The following is a 15,682-nucleotide window of genomic DNA, read 5'->3' as shown; positions in this document are numbered from 1 at the left end:
GGGGGGGGAGATGAAGCGAGGAGGAAGAACGGAGAGAGGCACTACCGTGCGGGTCGGGGCGCTGTGACGAGAGGCCGACGGCGCGGGAGTAATCTCTCCGGCCTCGGGCCGAGGAAGAGGAAGAAGAGGGCGCGGCCGAAGTCCCCTTCCGCGTCCTCGAACGCACCGGCTATCCCGGCGCTTGGCGAAGGACGGCGGAGGCGAGACAGAGCACGGGGGCGGCGGCAACGGTGAGGAGGCGAATGGGAGAGGAAAGGAAGGGAGGGGGAAGACGGGTTTAAAAGGGCGGCAATGTCGGTTTGAGAGAGGGGAACCGACATGGGCGGTCAAGCCGGCGAGCTGGCGCTCCGGCTAGCGTCCAAAGCGGCGACAGGAAGTGACGCCGGCGAGAGGGGAAAAAGGGGAGAAAAAGAGGAAAAGGAGGGAGAGAAAGGGGGCTCGCCCCTTTGCCGATTCGGGAAAAGGAGGAGGGAGCGGGGCGACTCGGCAGAGGGAGAGGGGCTCTCTGCCTCCGCCCCTTGGAGGCTAGCGCGCGGAGTGGCGGGGGCCGGGCGATGACGACGGCGATGACGGCGGGGCGGTTTGGAGCGGCGCGACGACACGGGCGACAGGCGCGGGCTGGCGCGGCAGAGGGTGACGGCGGCGGCGACCGGGCGGTCGGCCACTCGGCACGCGCGCGCGGGAAACAACGGGCGGCGCGGCTGGGCAGCGGGACCGGGCGACGCGGACGGCGCAGACGACGCGGCTCGGGCGGGAAACCACGCGGGCGCGCGCGCGAGCGACGGCGCGCGGGGCCGGCTTTGCGAGCGGGGAGCGCGCGCGAGAGGAGGGGGCGCTCGGCGCGGCTCTCGCACGCGCGAGCAGCGAGCGGGGGGGGGGGGAGAAACGCGCCGGGGAAAGCGAGAGAGAGAGAGAGAGAAAGAGAGAGAGAGAGCCGGGGAAGAGATGGGCCGAGCGGAATTCGGCCCATCGAACCCGGGGGAGGCAAACTAGACTTTTGCGGAGGGATTCGATTTGGAAGGAATTGGATTCGGAATTGAACTCGACGATAGATCGGGGATTGAGATCTTGAGATGGCACGGACACTAGACAACAAGCAAAGAAACAAATTTCGCAATTAGGGTTTTTAAGAGATGATTTTCCCGCTAGGCGCCACGACGGAACGGGCGCTACACCAGCTCGGCCGCCGACGGCCGGCTGCCGCGCCCGCCTGCCCGGCCGCCGCCGCTACCGCCCGGCTTGCCGCCGCGCCCGCCTGCCCGCCCGGCCGCCGCCGCGGCTCCCGCCGGGCGCCGCCGCTACCGCCCGGCTTGCCGGCGCTCCCGCCTGCCCGGCCACCGCCGCCGTTCGCGCCGGGCGCCGCTGCTCCTGCCTGGCGCCGCCGCTACCGCCCGGCCGGCCGCCGCTCCAGATCGAGGGGAAGGGGAGGAACGGCAGGGAAAATAGAGAGGAAGGGGATGAAGGGGAGAGGAAGAGAGGGTGAAGGAGATATTAATGAGAGGGGAGGAGATCGAGAGGAGATGGCGCGCGGCTCTCGGGGTAGTCTTTACTCCCGTTGGTATAAACAACCGGGACACTAAGAAGTCCCGGTTGTTTATACCAACCGGGAGTAAAAATAATCGTGATCTGTCTTGAACCCGACAACTTTTTGAACCGGGACTAAAAATGATTTTTAGTTCCGGTTGGTATTATCAACCGGGACTAAAGATCAAAAGTACCCCTCAACTTTTCAACGGGACTAAAGATGCTTTTTAGTCCCGGTTTTTATTAGAACCAGAACTATTGTAGAATTTGGCTGACCGACCAAAGATGGTTTCTCCACCAGTGTAACCAACCCTGTACATATGTGTGCCACGTACGTACTGCACCGAGTTAGCCATCATGGACAGCTCAACCACCCAGGCAAGTTCCTGTGCACGGATCGAGTTGGCCGCCATCGCCACGATTTAATTACTCCAATTTGTAACTGTTAAAATACATTTTTAGATACGTACCACAAAGTATTTCATTATTCGGATCCTAAATTGCCATGACACCCCTCCAAGATTCTACGTGACGTTTATGTGACATATATACCATATGAACGATAAAGTAACATGCCACGTAAACATCCTAGTCCTAAATTTTCTTTTTCTTCTATTTCCTCCCCTCTGCATTTTCCTTGTCTTGTTTTTTTTTTCTCTGGCCGAGCTGTCGACGAGGAGGGGGGCCCGCCACGCGGTGAGACGCGAGGGACGAAGCAGTGCGAGCGTACCGGAAGTGGATCGCTTGCAGAGGAGAAGCGACGAGGACAAGGTTGGCGGCTGATCTCGTGAACGGGGAATCTCGACGTACGACACAACGGCGGGAGATCGGGAGGCTAGCTTAGCTGTGGCAGCGCGGGAGACGCGGGAGCTTGACGAGGCAACGCCGCCGCCATGCGTGGAGCTCGGCCTCCATATATATATATATATGCCGCTCGATTCGGGCGTCACGTACGTACGCCGATGACGCCGCGGAGAGGAACGCGAATGCATGCGCATGCTGCAGGAGCAAATTAACGTTGCGTACGCTCGCGTACATGCATGCGCCGCCCGCGCCCGCCCGGCCGGATCGGACCGCGTCTGCCAAGAGGGACTGAGGGAGTGCGCCGCTCAGAAAGATTACAAGTAGCAAGTTGAATATATGCCTTGATTCTCCAAGATTTCTCTTGGAGATTTCTTGTCCGCCAAACTTTTTCTTCTTTACTTCTTTGTCGCCGATGCCAGCGCAAGCAATCCAAATTGGCGCATGATTGCGATCGATTGTTGCCGCGCGGAAATATACATTTCCATTAATTTTTATCGTAAAATATATTGAAGGCGCTTCTCCATCTGTCTATTAGCCAATCACGGGCGTTCCCCGGCCTTTTCCTAGGTTTGAAGAAAGAAGAAATGAGAAAGCTCATTACCATATAATTAATTAAGTATTAACTATTATAAAATTAGAAAATGGATTTTTTTTAAAAAACAACTTTTATATATAAAAAAGCTTCGCAAAAGACACACCATTTAATATTTAAAAAAACATGCTAACAGAGAAAAGAGCATGTTAAAGAAAATAACAGGACCACAATTATCTATCATTTAATTTATCTGCCTACTTCTCATATAAATCAATAACACTAATTTTATTTCAGTTCTTTAATTTACTTTATAGAAAAACTCCAGAAAATGCTTATATTTTGGTTTAGTACTCCTATATTTTTGTTTATGTTCATGTGCAACCAATTTTTGTATATCGGTAAAATTCAGACATGGAACCAATATTTCCACTCTTCCTTCTTCTTCATCTCCTCTAACTTCCATAGAGGTGAGGAAGAAATTATGGAGGAAAACAATGGCAGATGGGATCCATAAGTTGATTTGGCCAGCCAATGGGGTCAAAGCTGCATTAAAAGTAAGACGGAATCGCCTCCCAAACCACTAAAGGAGGAACAAACGTACAATGGTCAAAGCTGCACTTAATTAGACGTATGGCTAATTAAGTACGGACAAACGTACAATGCTCGCTGGTTGTGTCTCTGCTTACCTGGATCGACCGATCGAGCTAACATCGCCGATGGACACTGGTTAAGAATGATACCAGGTGAAACGGTAAATGCGTCAATCCGATCCAGCAGACATGGTCAACGTCAACCCAGCACAGACAGACAGACTTGGTATATATCCTCGACCATCTTGAAATCCCTATAGAGAACTCGTCATCGTCCTCACATAAACCGATCTGTTGGCGAGTTCGATCATCCGAGATCTTCATCTCACTTTTTGGAAAAGACCGAAATTTCATGATTCTTAGAGCTTTCTTGCAGGAATTATTTAAACTTATAACTGAATCTGAATAAATAATTTTGACCAAATTCACAGAAAATTAGAAAAATTCGAGAACTTCTTTTAACACTTAACTTGAGATAGTGGCTAGATTGCCCGGGGTGGGTTTTGATACTGATCTCACCTTCTTTTATCACTTAACTTGTGACAAATTTAACTATCATATATTCTATGAAAGGTTTATCAAATTATTATCATATATCATCTATTCTGTGGAATCTATTCTATGGAAGGTTTACTAAATTATTGTCATATATAATCTGTAGCACGGCTGCCTACCTACTTTTACTTTTTTTTTCCCTCCAATTATTCTAGGACGTCACGACTATAGTTGGCCATAAGGCCCGAGGCCCGACGGCCTAGCCCAGGGCATGAGATTTTGACCCAGCCCACGCACCGCATGGCCCAATCCCTGTTGGGCCCGTGTCAGCACGACCCGGCTATTGGGTCGTGCCGAGGCCTATGCCTTGGCACAGTGGGTCGGCCCGGCACAGCACAAAGTTTAGGGAGGTGAAATAGACTTATTTTCAGCCATATGTATAGAGGGCACACAGAATAGGGAGGACAAATAGATGTATTATATGCATGGCACAGCCCAAAGAGTAGGGACGTAAAATAGACATATTTTAGCTATATATATGTCACAACCCAAAGATGAGGGAGGGGAAATAGACTTATTTCAAAGAAAGCACGATGAGCTGCCTGTGCCTTGGCCGTGCCTGGGCCATAGGTGGAGCACGTGGGCCGGCACGGCACGGCACGGCTCGGCGTGTAGGTCGGGCCGTGCCGCGCGGCCTGACAAATCTTGGCCCGAGCATGATCAGGCCTAGGCCGTGTTGGGCCGGGCAGCCCATTTGGCCATTTATAGTCACGACTCACAACCAGACATTTTCAATCCTGAACTTTCTTAACCGGACGAATTACCCTCTCGTTTAACAACAAGGTTGTTTTAGTCCTTGGTGACGCAGATGAGGCAATGTATTAACCATGTGAAAATCAGTCAACAACTTAATAACATAAATATTCTTAAAATTAGGGTGGCCTAGCTGTCATACTCACAGCCCCGTTTCTTCCGCCTCTCTCTCTCTCTCAACCTCAACCTCAACAGAAGTAGGTAGGATGTAACGATAACCTCCACGAGATACGGAAGGAATGTCGCAACGCCCTCCAGAGTTGGCCAAGGAAGGTGGCAGCCATGTCCTCTAGGAGTCGGAACAGAAAGGTGGCAGTACCACTACCACCCGTGACGCGCCGCATTGAGTTAGGGGAGGAGAGGATATCGATGGGGTAGAAGGGGCGGCGCTATGTGAGATGGTGGCAGGAGGGGGTTGAGGTGGTGGTCTATAGGAGGAAGGCGAAGGCGGCAACGAGGGGCTACCAACGCCGTGGTGTTGGCGATAAAAATTATGTAGAAGCAAGGTGGTGGGGGGAGGCGCGCGCCGATGGGGAGGAAGCGCATGATAGTGCTATTGACCTACCAACCGGTGTTGTTTGTCTACGGGCTCCCATTTTCTCACTATTTTTCCGTTCGATGCAAATTCAACGCTACAGAATGGGCTGAAAAATTCAAATTTATTATTTATAAAAAAATGATACGCTTACACACTACTGGATACGTTTACACACTAGCTAGACAGTACAATACTACATCTTTATTTTAGATATATAATAGATAGGGCATCATGACATGCAGATATCTATCGCGTTAGTAGGGCCTTTCGTTCTTCATGTTACCACGCGGGAAGTAGTTGCAAGCGATGATGGTGCCGATGCCGTTGGTATTGCAGGCGACGCGGGCGCAGCCGACGTACGCCGTGCGCCTCCACACCACCTGCGTGTAGTGCGTGCAGCCGAGCTCGCCCGCCGAGCAGTAGTTGCTGTCGTAGTAGTACTTTGCCTTCTCGGCGAGCCAGTAGCTCATGGCGTCGGCCGGCGTCCCGGTGGTGCCGGCGCCGTAGCTCCACCACAGGTTCTCGCCGTAGGGCCCCGGGATGTGCTGCGTCTGGCAGTAGCGCGCGTGCTGCAGGGCCTGCGCCGCCAGCGCGTCGTTCCACGCCACCCGCCCGACGCCCACCGCCGCGCGGGCGCTGTTGTGGAGGTTGACGAAGGCCGCCTTCTCGTCTTCCGAGAATTGTTGCGCCGTCGTGGTCGTGGCCATGATAATCATGGCGAAAGCCGCCATGACCACCACCATCATCTTTGCTGATGCTGATCTCTCCATTCAGTTTTTCAGCTCCTCGCTGATTCACGAATTGTTGCTGCAACAAGCTATTAAGCTATATACCTCTCGCTAGCTAGCTAGACTCCAGTATGAGATTAACGCATGCAATTAGGCAGTATTTATAGGCGGATCGATATGATACACAGGGTGATCTCAACACGTACGGCTAATAATTAAGTACTATAACATATGATGCTCTCTGGTACGTAGTCTCTCAGCAAAAATACCTCGAGCTGACATGGACCGATGCACACTGGTTAGGAATATGATGATATACCAGGTGAAACGGTAAACGCGCGCGTCAATCCGATCCAGCCAGCAGACAAGGTAATTAAACGTCAATTCTCAGCAGACAGACTTGGTATATATCCTCGGCCATTTTGAAATCCCTATGTGTAGAACTCGTCATCGTCCTCACATACACCGATCCGTGTTGCCGACTTGGATCATCCGATCGGATGATCGTTGGTCACCCACGGTTTACACGTACTTTTCAGAGAAAGAACGAAATTTGGTCAGCAAAATTTCGTAATTTTCGGGATTTTCATAACATTTTTCACGAAATTCTTTCCTTTAATTGAATTTAAATAAATTTTGATCAAATTAAAAAAAATAGTGATTTCTGCAGACCTTTTCGTGCATGCGGGCCCGCCAACCGCATGGTAAAACTGGTTCTAGCCGTATGCAAAAACCTTCTATTGTATGAAAGTTTTATTAAATTATTACCATATATCATCTATTCTGTGGAATATATTCTATGAAAGGATTAATAAATTATTTATATATATAATCGATAGCACGGCTGCCTACCTATTTTTGCTTTTTTTTCCCTCCAATTATTCTGGGACGTCACAACTCACAACCAAACGTTTTCAACCATGAACTTTCTTAACTAGACGAATTACCTCCACGTTCAACAACAAGGTTGTTTTAGTCCTTGTTGACACAGATGTGATGATGTATTAACCATGTGAAAATCGGTCAACAACTTAATTACATAAATATTTCTAAAATTAGGGTGGCCTAGCTGTCATACTCATAGCCCCGTTTCTTCCGTCTCTCTCTCTCTCTCAACAACAGTAGGTAGGATGGGGAAACTATTCTAATCCCTCGAGGGGATGTTCCTCATTTGCTTAAAAACCATCTAAACGGTTATGAAAAATTCTGAAAAAATTTGACAACATTCATACAACACATATAGACAACTACACAAAATCTTAAGTGCAAACTTAACTCACACGTCGAGATATAAAAAAATTCAAATTCAGCGTATGAATAGTAGCATACTGTTTATATCTAAATTTGTCTTTTTTGTTTCTCGATGTGTAGATCAAATTTGAACTTGAATTTTGATGGACTAATAGGTATCATTATACTCTACATTGTCATTTTTCTTTCAGAATTTTTCACAACTATTTGCATTGAATTTAGAAGAAAAATGTATACGAGGGGATATCCCCCTCGAGGGATTAGAATCCACTTCTGGTAGGATGTGACGGTAACCTCCACGAGCTAGGGGAGGAATGCCACAGCGCCCTCCAGAGTTGGTTGAGGAAGGCGGCGGCCATGTCCTCTAGGAGTCGGTACAGGAAGGTGGTAGCACCACTACCACCCGTGATACGCCGCATTGAGCTAGGGAAGGAGAGTAAATCGATAGGGTTAGAGGGGTGGCGCCTTGTGAGGTGGGGGAGGAGTGGGTGGTCGAGTGCGGCAGCAGCGACGGCAAGAGGGGTTTGAGGTGGTGGTCTGGGAGGTAGGCGAGGGGTGCAATGAGGGGCTACAACCGTCCACCTCTGTGGTGTCGGCGACAGCGGATTCTGCATGAGCAAGAGGGACGCGCCGATGGGGAGGAAGCGGATCGATGATAGTGCTACGGGTCCATCAATTGGTGCTATTTGTCTACGGGCTCCCATTTTCCCATCATTTTGTCGTTTGATGCAAAATAAACGCTCCACAGAATGGACCGAAGGATTCAAAATTTTCAAGCAATTACTTTTAACTTCAACATGCACTTTTCCTGGGCAATTAATTTAGCAAATCCGTACTTATTTATTTATTATTTATGTAAAAAAATACATACGTTTACACACTACTGGATACACACACGTAGAGAATACTACATCATTATTTTACATAATAGATAGGGCAACATGACATGTGCAGATATCTATCTATCTAGTAGGGCCTCTCGTTGTATATGTTGCCACCCGGGTAGTAGTTGCAAGCGATGATGGTGCCGATGCCGTTGTTGGTGTTGCAGGCGACGCGGGCGCAGCCGACGTACGCCGTGCGCCTCCACACCACCTGCGTGTAGTGGCGGCACTCGCGGCCGCCGCAGCTGTTGCTGCTGTAGTCGTAGTACGGCTTCTCCCCCACCCAGTAGCTCATCGCGTCGGCCGGCGTCCCGGTGGTGCCGGCGCCGTAGCTCCACCACAGGTTCTCGCCGTAGGGCCCCGGGATGTGCTGCGTCTGGCAGTAGCGCGCGTGCTGCAGGGCCTGCGCCGCCAGCGCGTCGTTCCACGCCACCGGCCCGACGCCCACCGCCGCCCGGGCGTTGTTGTGGAGCTGGACGAAGACCGCCTTCTCGTTTGCCGAGAATTCTTGGGCCGTCGTGGTGGTGGCCATGGCAATCATGGCGAAAGCCGCCATGGCCACCACCATCATCTTTGCTTCTGCTGATCTCTCCATGGCTGATTCTTCACGAATTGTTACTACAACAAGATATTAATAAGCTATATATCTCTCGCTAGCTAGCTAGACTCCAGTATGCAGATGGCTAGAGAAGAGGGTGATGAGATTAACGCATGCAATTAGGCAGTATTTATAGGCGGATCGATATGATCACAGGGTGATCTCAACACGTACGGCTAATAATTAAGTACTATACAAACATATGATGCTCTCTGGTAGTCTCTCAATCTGCAAAAACCTCGAGCTGACATCGACCGATGCACACTGGTTAGGAATATGATGATACCAGGTGAAACGGTCAATCCGATCCAGCAGACAAGGTAAACTAACGTCAATTCAGCAGACAGACTTGCATGGTATATATCCTCGGCCATTTTGAAATCTCTATGTATCGTACGTACGTCATCGTCCTGACATAAACCAATCTGCTTATGTTGCCAAGTTGGATATGATCATCGATTCGATCGGATGATCACCGAATTTCGGTGGTCACCCACGGTTTACACTTTTCATGAAAGACCGCATTTTGGTGGTCACCAAAAGTTCATGATTTTTGGGATTTTCATAACATCTTTCACGAAATTCTTTGAAATTTTAACTGAATTTCAATTAATTTTGACCAAATTCACAAGAAAATCCAATAAATTCAGGCTAGATAGTTGCTTGCCGAGCGATTCGAAATTACAAAAGGTCTGAACCGAAACCTAAATAACTGAAATCACCCTGTTTTAACACTTGTGGCAAATTTAATTACTATCATCGATGAAAGGTTTATTTTTGTACAAGATTACAAATCTCTTTAGTTTTCAGTATAACAGATATCTGGTAACCTTGAGCTCGTAAGTGCCAGATCTAGACACCGAGAGGGCTTATACTGGTCTGCAACAGGTTTTGGCAAAATGTGGGGTAGTGATGGCAACGGGTACTGCCCAATATTCTGTTCAGGTGAAGATAACTATCGATTTTTAACTTGACACACACGATCCGAGCCCTGCAATCGCTGCACCAAGTATCATTTGGTTATCAACCGTACCGAAACTCGATTAACCTCGCCGAGAAGGCTAATCCCTGCACGCGAATCGAATAACACAAGTAAAAACAAGAAAGACAATAGTTCAATTGCAGATAAATGATTAATCAAGAACTCGAAGTTGAGGTTCCACAAACCGATGAACGGCGAAATTGTAATGGCCGAAATAATCTAAGCAAAACCACACTCTAAACTATGATTGTGTTAACACCAAAATTTGATACGGTTCTTTAGAGAATTCAGTTAAGGAAAGAAATCGATTGGTAGATGGAAGTTTCTCAAGATCAAGCTGAATTCGAGAAATCATGAAGACCATGGTAAGGCAGTTTCATATAGTTAATATATCTCTTAAATAGGCAAAATTAGTTATTTTCCTTTTCTTGTTAGGAGTCTTGTCTCATGTCTGATCTCTTGTATCAACTCAAGGGTATAAATATATACACCCGGGTCTTTGTAAATTATCCACAAAACAATACAATTATATTTCGCTGCATCGTCAACCATTCGATGAGTTCTTTTTTCCGAGTAGGGCTGCATTGGTTAAATTCGATCTCCAGCGAGAAAGTAAATTTCGCTTGTATAATAAGCGAGGAAGAAAAAAATGCACCTTTGTTTGATGAATATATGTTGTAACCATGGTCATATTCCTGGTGGTGATGATGACCTCATCAGGTAGTACAACATTGACGGACACAATGCATAAGCGAACTCTCCAAACAAAAACCTTTTTGATCAGACTCCAGTAGAAACACTTCAGAAAATCAGGCATCCCACATATGGAATCCAAACTATGTATGAAGTGGTCCATGTATATATATGGCACGTGATTTTAATTACGTATTAACTTTTAAAGTTAATTTGTTTACGGCTGGATGGATTGTCAAACCCAATACACTGTCTAGCTAATTAATCTCTTGTAAGACAAACTGCCTAGCTAGTTAATTACTATGGGCACCAGGACTATATAACTGTAATCTTCAATGTTTCCGATGAATGACGTTGGAGGTTGAAATTATCAAATGGGATACACACGTTCTCTTTTGGAACCTGCAGTGGTTAGCAGGTTATATGATCTGCTATTTTTCTTTCTGAAAGTGATGTATCAATCAAGTTGCAATTACTTTCGGGTTATTCAACTACTCTGATATATATATAAAACAATAAAGTACACATCGATCGGTGGGCGGTAATTAATCAAAAGAATGTGAAAATCAAATCTGAAGTCATGGTGTATTGCGTGTGAGTAGATAAAGGGATGCGTTGCATTGTTCAAATTTGAGACTTCAGATTGATCCACCGAATGACGATTTTAGGTGGCCGGCCCATTTTATCATAGAAAGTGAGTCGATCGGTACAAGAGAAGAGATAAAAAGGAGATGGATTTTTATCTCTCGAGAATATTTCCTCGTTTCTTACATCCATAAAAACCACAAAACATTTTTAAAAAACTGGCAATACATGCTAGCTCGTTCAAATTCTTAGAAGTTGAATTTGAACATGTTTTTTCTAAGAGTTATATATCTCATATTAATATATCTTGTTATTTTTTTAATCTTTTATGACTATTGAGGTGACATGCAATAATCCCCTCGAGGGATCAACAAATTAAGCTGGAAGCGGTATTGTTCTATAAAGCCTCTACGAAAATAGGATTGTCCTCGGTGATTTCTTAAGACGTCTATCTGAGATAATTTATCAAAGCTTTATTCGTTTCTCGATTGTGGTTCCTTGAAAGGACCACATATATGTTAGAATGATTTTCTCTAGGCTGCCCATAGACACATGTGGAAATCCGGCCCTAAGTAACAAGTGGGTTTCGTACGATTGTGTAAATAGGGCACCATTCACATGCAAAAATAGTTGTGTACAATTGCAAGTAGGGTAGAGAAGGAAGATACAAAATAATCTATTAAGAAGGTATATAATGTCTCGATACAAAACAATGTTGTATTATAATTTTATCTACCATATACTCTAACACGGTGTTTAACACTGTATAACTTGCTTGATATATTATTGCATGGCTTGAGTTCGAAAATAAAAATCATGCAAAGCAGTAGAAGGAAATTCCAATATCATAAATACTATTGCCCGGGATACAGTCTAGGGACAGGATACCTTAATAGTGAACCATTATATTCCATCGATGTAGATCCGTTTATCCACCGTCTTTCTCTCAACCAATCGTTCTGTCCTTCTCCTTCCTCCCTCCTCATACTCCCCCATTCACATCGATCCTTTCTCCGATCGCCGGAGGACCAATCACTCTTCCTACACCAGATCGAGAGGCCCTAGTGAGAGTATGGATGCCGACGAGGTCACACGGATCAATCAGAATTGGTGAGGTCAATAAAGTGTGAGGCTATTGCGGTGGTGAGGTCACTGTTGTCATCGTTGAGGAGAAAGAAGAGGGAAGACACGGGGCGGAGGGGGACAAGGTCTGAGGCACCGGTGATACGGCGGAGGCGGTCATTCTAGGCATGGAGTTGACAAAGCGGACAGGGGGTGGTCACAAGGTACTTCTCATCACCTCTTTGATGCTCATCTGTATTGTCTACCGGTATGCCATCCTCGGCTGATGCCATGTATTGGGCATGATATCTCGGGGTATCACGGATGTTACCTGCTGGTATTAGGCTTGGTTTCTAGGTACCAGGGTTTGGTACCCAAGTATCAGCTAGTACACATAGGTACCAGGTACCAAGGCTACCAAGTTTCATGTATCAGTTAGAGCAAGTATAATAGTACTTCCTCAATCGGTGATAACAACAGCCACATCATCCTTGTATTACATGGAGGGAGAAAACATGAAAACAAACGGAGCGAGTGCTTGTTGAAGCGTCGGGTGATAGCACGATAATTTAGGCGGTATGAAATATTTTGTATGCTTTGTGGGCATTTGGTTCAATTCGTTTCATTTAATTAATTATGATATGCATATCGCTGACACTAATGTCAGTCTATGATATAATGTTTCCAACCGTGTCTGCACGCACGTATAAAGCCAAGTTGGTCATTTATCAAACATATTAGATTGGTTTATTAAAATGCTTATATTTTAGGACAGACGAAATAGTAACAAAATCCTTTATTTATCATAGTAAGTACGAATAATTTACAATATATATTTTACAGCGACGTCGTTTATTCCATATACATATCTGATGATGCGTACATGCATATATGTAGACATATATAGGCGCGCGCACACACACAATCCGGCTACATAGATATATATCTGACTAAATTAAGTACTCACTTAATTATATATAGTTACTAGAAAATATATATATAGTCTGCTAGTAAGGGCGCTGATCGGGCCAGTTGCCGGGCGGGGAATAGTTGCAGCTGATGATGACGCCGCCGCCGTTGCTGCAGGCGGCGCTCGCGCAGCCGATCGACGTCGTGCTCCGCCACACCACCTGCGTGTAGTGGCCGCACTCCAGCAGCGCCCCCCTCGTGCACGTGTTGCTGCTGTACACGTAGTCCGCCTTCTCCTCCATCCATTTGCTGACCGCGGCCGCCGCCGTCGCCGCGCTGCTGCCGGCGGCGGCCGGGCCGTACAGGTTCTCGCCGTAGCCCAGGTCCTCGCTGTTGGAGTGCGCGAGGCTGCAGGTGGTGGCGGCGGCGAGCTGCGCCACGTAGCTCTCCGCGAACGCCTGCAGCGTCGTGCTCCACGCCACGTCGGGGAGGCCGGCGCCCTCGCCGCGCCGGGCGGCGTTGTGGGCGTCGAGGAAGTCCTGCGGCGAGCTCTGCGCCGCCGCCGTGCTGGCCGCCATGGCCAGCGTCGCCGCCGCCAGCAGCACGAGGGCAAAGGCTTTCTGCGCCATGCTAATTAAGCTAAGCGCTATATGAGTAGCTGCTAATGTGTGTGTTGTACTTCGATGTGTGTTGCTTGCTGAGGGTATTTATAGCTGAATCAGGAGAGCTAGCTTAGCTCATCGATTGCATCAATTGCATGCAATACCATGGCTGATTGCACTACCAATATACTCCCTCTGTTTCAAAATATTTGACACCGTTGACTTTTTAGTATGTGTTTGACAATTCGTCTTATTCAAAAAAATTTAGGTCATATCATTTGATTCATTGTTAAATATACTTTCATGTACACATATAGTTTTACACATTTCATATTTTTTTTAATAAGGTGAACGGTCAAACACGTGCTAAAAAGTCAACGGTGTCAAACATTTTGAAACGGGGGAAGAGAGTATATATTTGGGACGTGGCAATGAACTTTCCAATTATTTTCCTGATCGATCTTTACTTTTAGAGTAGCAGTGTGCCCAACGTACTACTCACGAACATACGACGACGATATGATGCTAATACGACAGGGGTTAGAAAGACTTTGACTTGGTCTTGCACTCTCACGTTTTGCTTTGATTATAATTAATTGGTCAATTCTAGCAAACTGGTGGCCATGGATGGATCCAAATTACTTTAATACCATGGCGCGCGTTACCTCCATATACTTTCTTTAGCTGGGCAGGTGAATCAACTTGATGTTTACTTTTCTGTACGTCATACATATCGATATCACACTATCTGGAAAAAAAATCTTGCATGTCAAGTATTGTTGATAATGATGGGTAGCAAAGCACAGCCTTTTTCTACACATGATTCCACTGGGAAAAAAAATCAGGCAACCTATGTAAATTTATTGAATTTAGTGGTATATTTATATAGTATATACCTCCAATCATAAGTTAAAGAATATAAGTTGTTCAAGACTTCTTAAGATCAAAATGAGAAACATCTAGAGGTCTTCTGGCTAGCTCCACAAGGTGGTGAGCTAGCTAACTGACGGAGCGTGGGGCTCCTCACCGGAAGACCGCGCAGGCCCCCCTTTGCCGGTTCGGCCGGGGGCGCTAAGTGAAGTTCTTAACCCTCGATCTGTGGAATGTTCGCGAGAGAGCAAATGCACAAGACACGGGCGATGTAGACAGGTTCGGGCCGCTGAGAAGCGTAATACCCTACTCCTGTGTTCTGGTGGATCTGTGTGTGAAGGGGTTACAGAGAACCGGAGAGCAAGAGAGTTCGAACTCTAGAACTCCTCTTCCTTTTTCTCTCCTCTACGTCTCAGGTACATTCAGAGTCGTCTCCCAGTCCCCCCCTCCTTTGGTGGGCAAGGTCCTCCTTTTATATCTCAAGGGGATACCACATGCACCACTTCTACCTACTCTTCTTTTGGGTGGGGACCCACCCTATCTTGACCAAAACTTGGCTCGCGCCTTCGCCTAGAAGCTAAATCACAGCTTGTCCTTGAGTGAGGCCCAGCGCCGTCACTTGCCTGACACAGGGGATAACCCTGTCATTCCTTCATTAATGGGTGGAGATTTGCAATGGCCGCTGTCCGAATGACCCTCCGATGGGATGGGTCATACCTACCTCCACTCCGCCGGAAGCAGATGCAACGTGGGAGCACGGTTGTCTGCCGATGACGTGACTGGCGTCAGACCAGTCACAGACCGGTCATTCTTGTCCACCGCGTGTCAGTTTAGCATGCCGCACGTCTGCCCTTCTTCATACAATGACTTCCTTGCCATGGTTGCGATGAAGCCTGGAATGAATCTGGCTGGGACTGACGTGCTAACTCCAGGAGTTAGCACGCCGGCTCCGGCTAGGGACGAGTGCCTGGAGGCTCTCATCATTCCGACGGGACGGGGCGAGGCGTGTGACAGGCCGCCTGTTGCCACCTAACCCGCGATCTGACCGGTCTGTGACCGGTCACACACCGCGACTGGTCACGGACCGGATAAATGCGCGCTGCGCCGCATTAAATGCGGCGTGATGCGCTCGTCCAACCCGCTATAAATGCGGTTAGGTGAGCGCCGCTGTGCTCACCTAACCCACACACGTGACGCCAACACCACAGGGGGTCGGGGC

At 47.6% G+C, this 15,682-nt stretch overlaps 3 protein-coding genes across 3 annotated transcripts; all 3 read right to left on the bottom strand.

Annotated features, from left to right (window-relative positions):
* Window positions 1-5,553: 5,553 nt before the first annotated feature.
* On the bottom strand, window positions 5,554-6,069 carry LOC107276458 (pathogenesis-related protein PRB1-3). Its single transcript, XM_015790916.3, has one exon. The coding sequence runs from the start codon at window positions 6,067-6,069 to the stop codon at window positions 5,554-5,556; it is 516 nt and encodes a 171-aa protein (XP_015646402.1).
* A 2,108-nt stretch (window positions 6,070-8,177) lies between these two features.
* LOC107275384 (pathogenesis-related protein PRB1-3) lies at window positions 8,178-8,715 on the bottom strand. The gene has a single exon (XM_015790353.3). It carries the CDS (start codon window positions 8,701-8,703, stop codon window positions 8,245-8,247), a length of 459 nt encoding a protein of 152 aa, XP_015645839.2. The 5' UTR covers window positions 8,704-8,715; the 3' UTR covers window positions 8,178-8,244.
* Window positions 8,716-12,863: 4,148 nt separating this feature from the next.
* On the bottom strand, window positions 12,864-13,694 carry LOC4342315 (pathogenesis-related protein PRB1-2). Its single transcript, XM_015790271.3, has one exon. It carries the CDS (start codon window positions 13,618-13,620, stop codon window positions 13,090-13,092), a length of 531 nt encoding a protein of 176 aa, XP_015645757.1. The 5' UTR covers window positions 13,621-13,694; the 3' UTR covers window positions 12,864-13,089.
* Window positions 13,695-15,682: the final 1,988 nt, after the last annotated feature.

This window comes from Oryza sativa, chromosome 7, assembly GCF_034140825.1.
Source record: "Oryza sativa Japonica Group chromosome 7, ASM3414082v1".
NCBI classification, from domain to species: Eukaryota; Viridiplantae; Streptophyta; class Magnoliopsida; order Poales; family Poaceae; genus Oryza; species Oryza sativa.
Note: the sequence above shows the minus strand (reverse complement) of the source record. Positions and strands in the feature narration are given on the sequence as shown.

Bases quoted from the DNA above. Each gene is read 5' to 3' on its own strand.
- LOC107276458 (XM_015790916.3), bottom strand. From the start codon at position 6,069: ATGGAGAGATCAGCATCAGCAAAGATGATGGTGGTGGTCATGGCGGCT.
- LOC107275384 (XM_015790353.3), bottom strand. From the start codon at position 8,703: ATGATTGCCATGGCCACCACCACGACGGCCCAAGAATTCTCGGCAAAC.
- LOC4342315 (XM_015790271.3), bottom strand. From the start codon at position 13,620: ATGGCGCAGAAAGCCTTTGCCCTCGTGCTGCTGGCGGCGGCGACGCTG.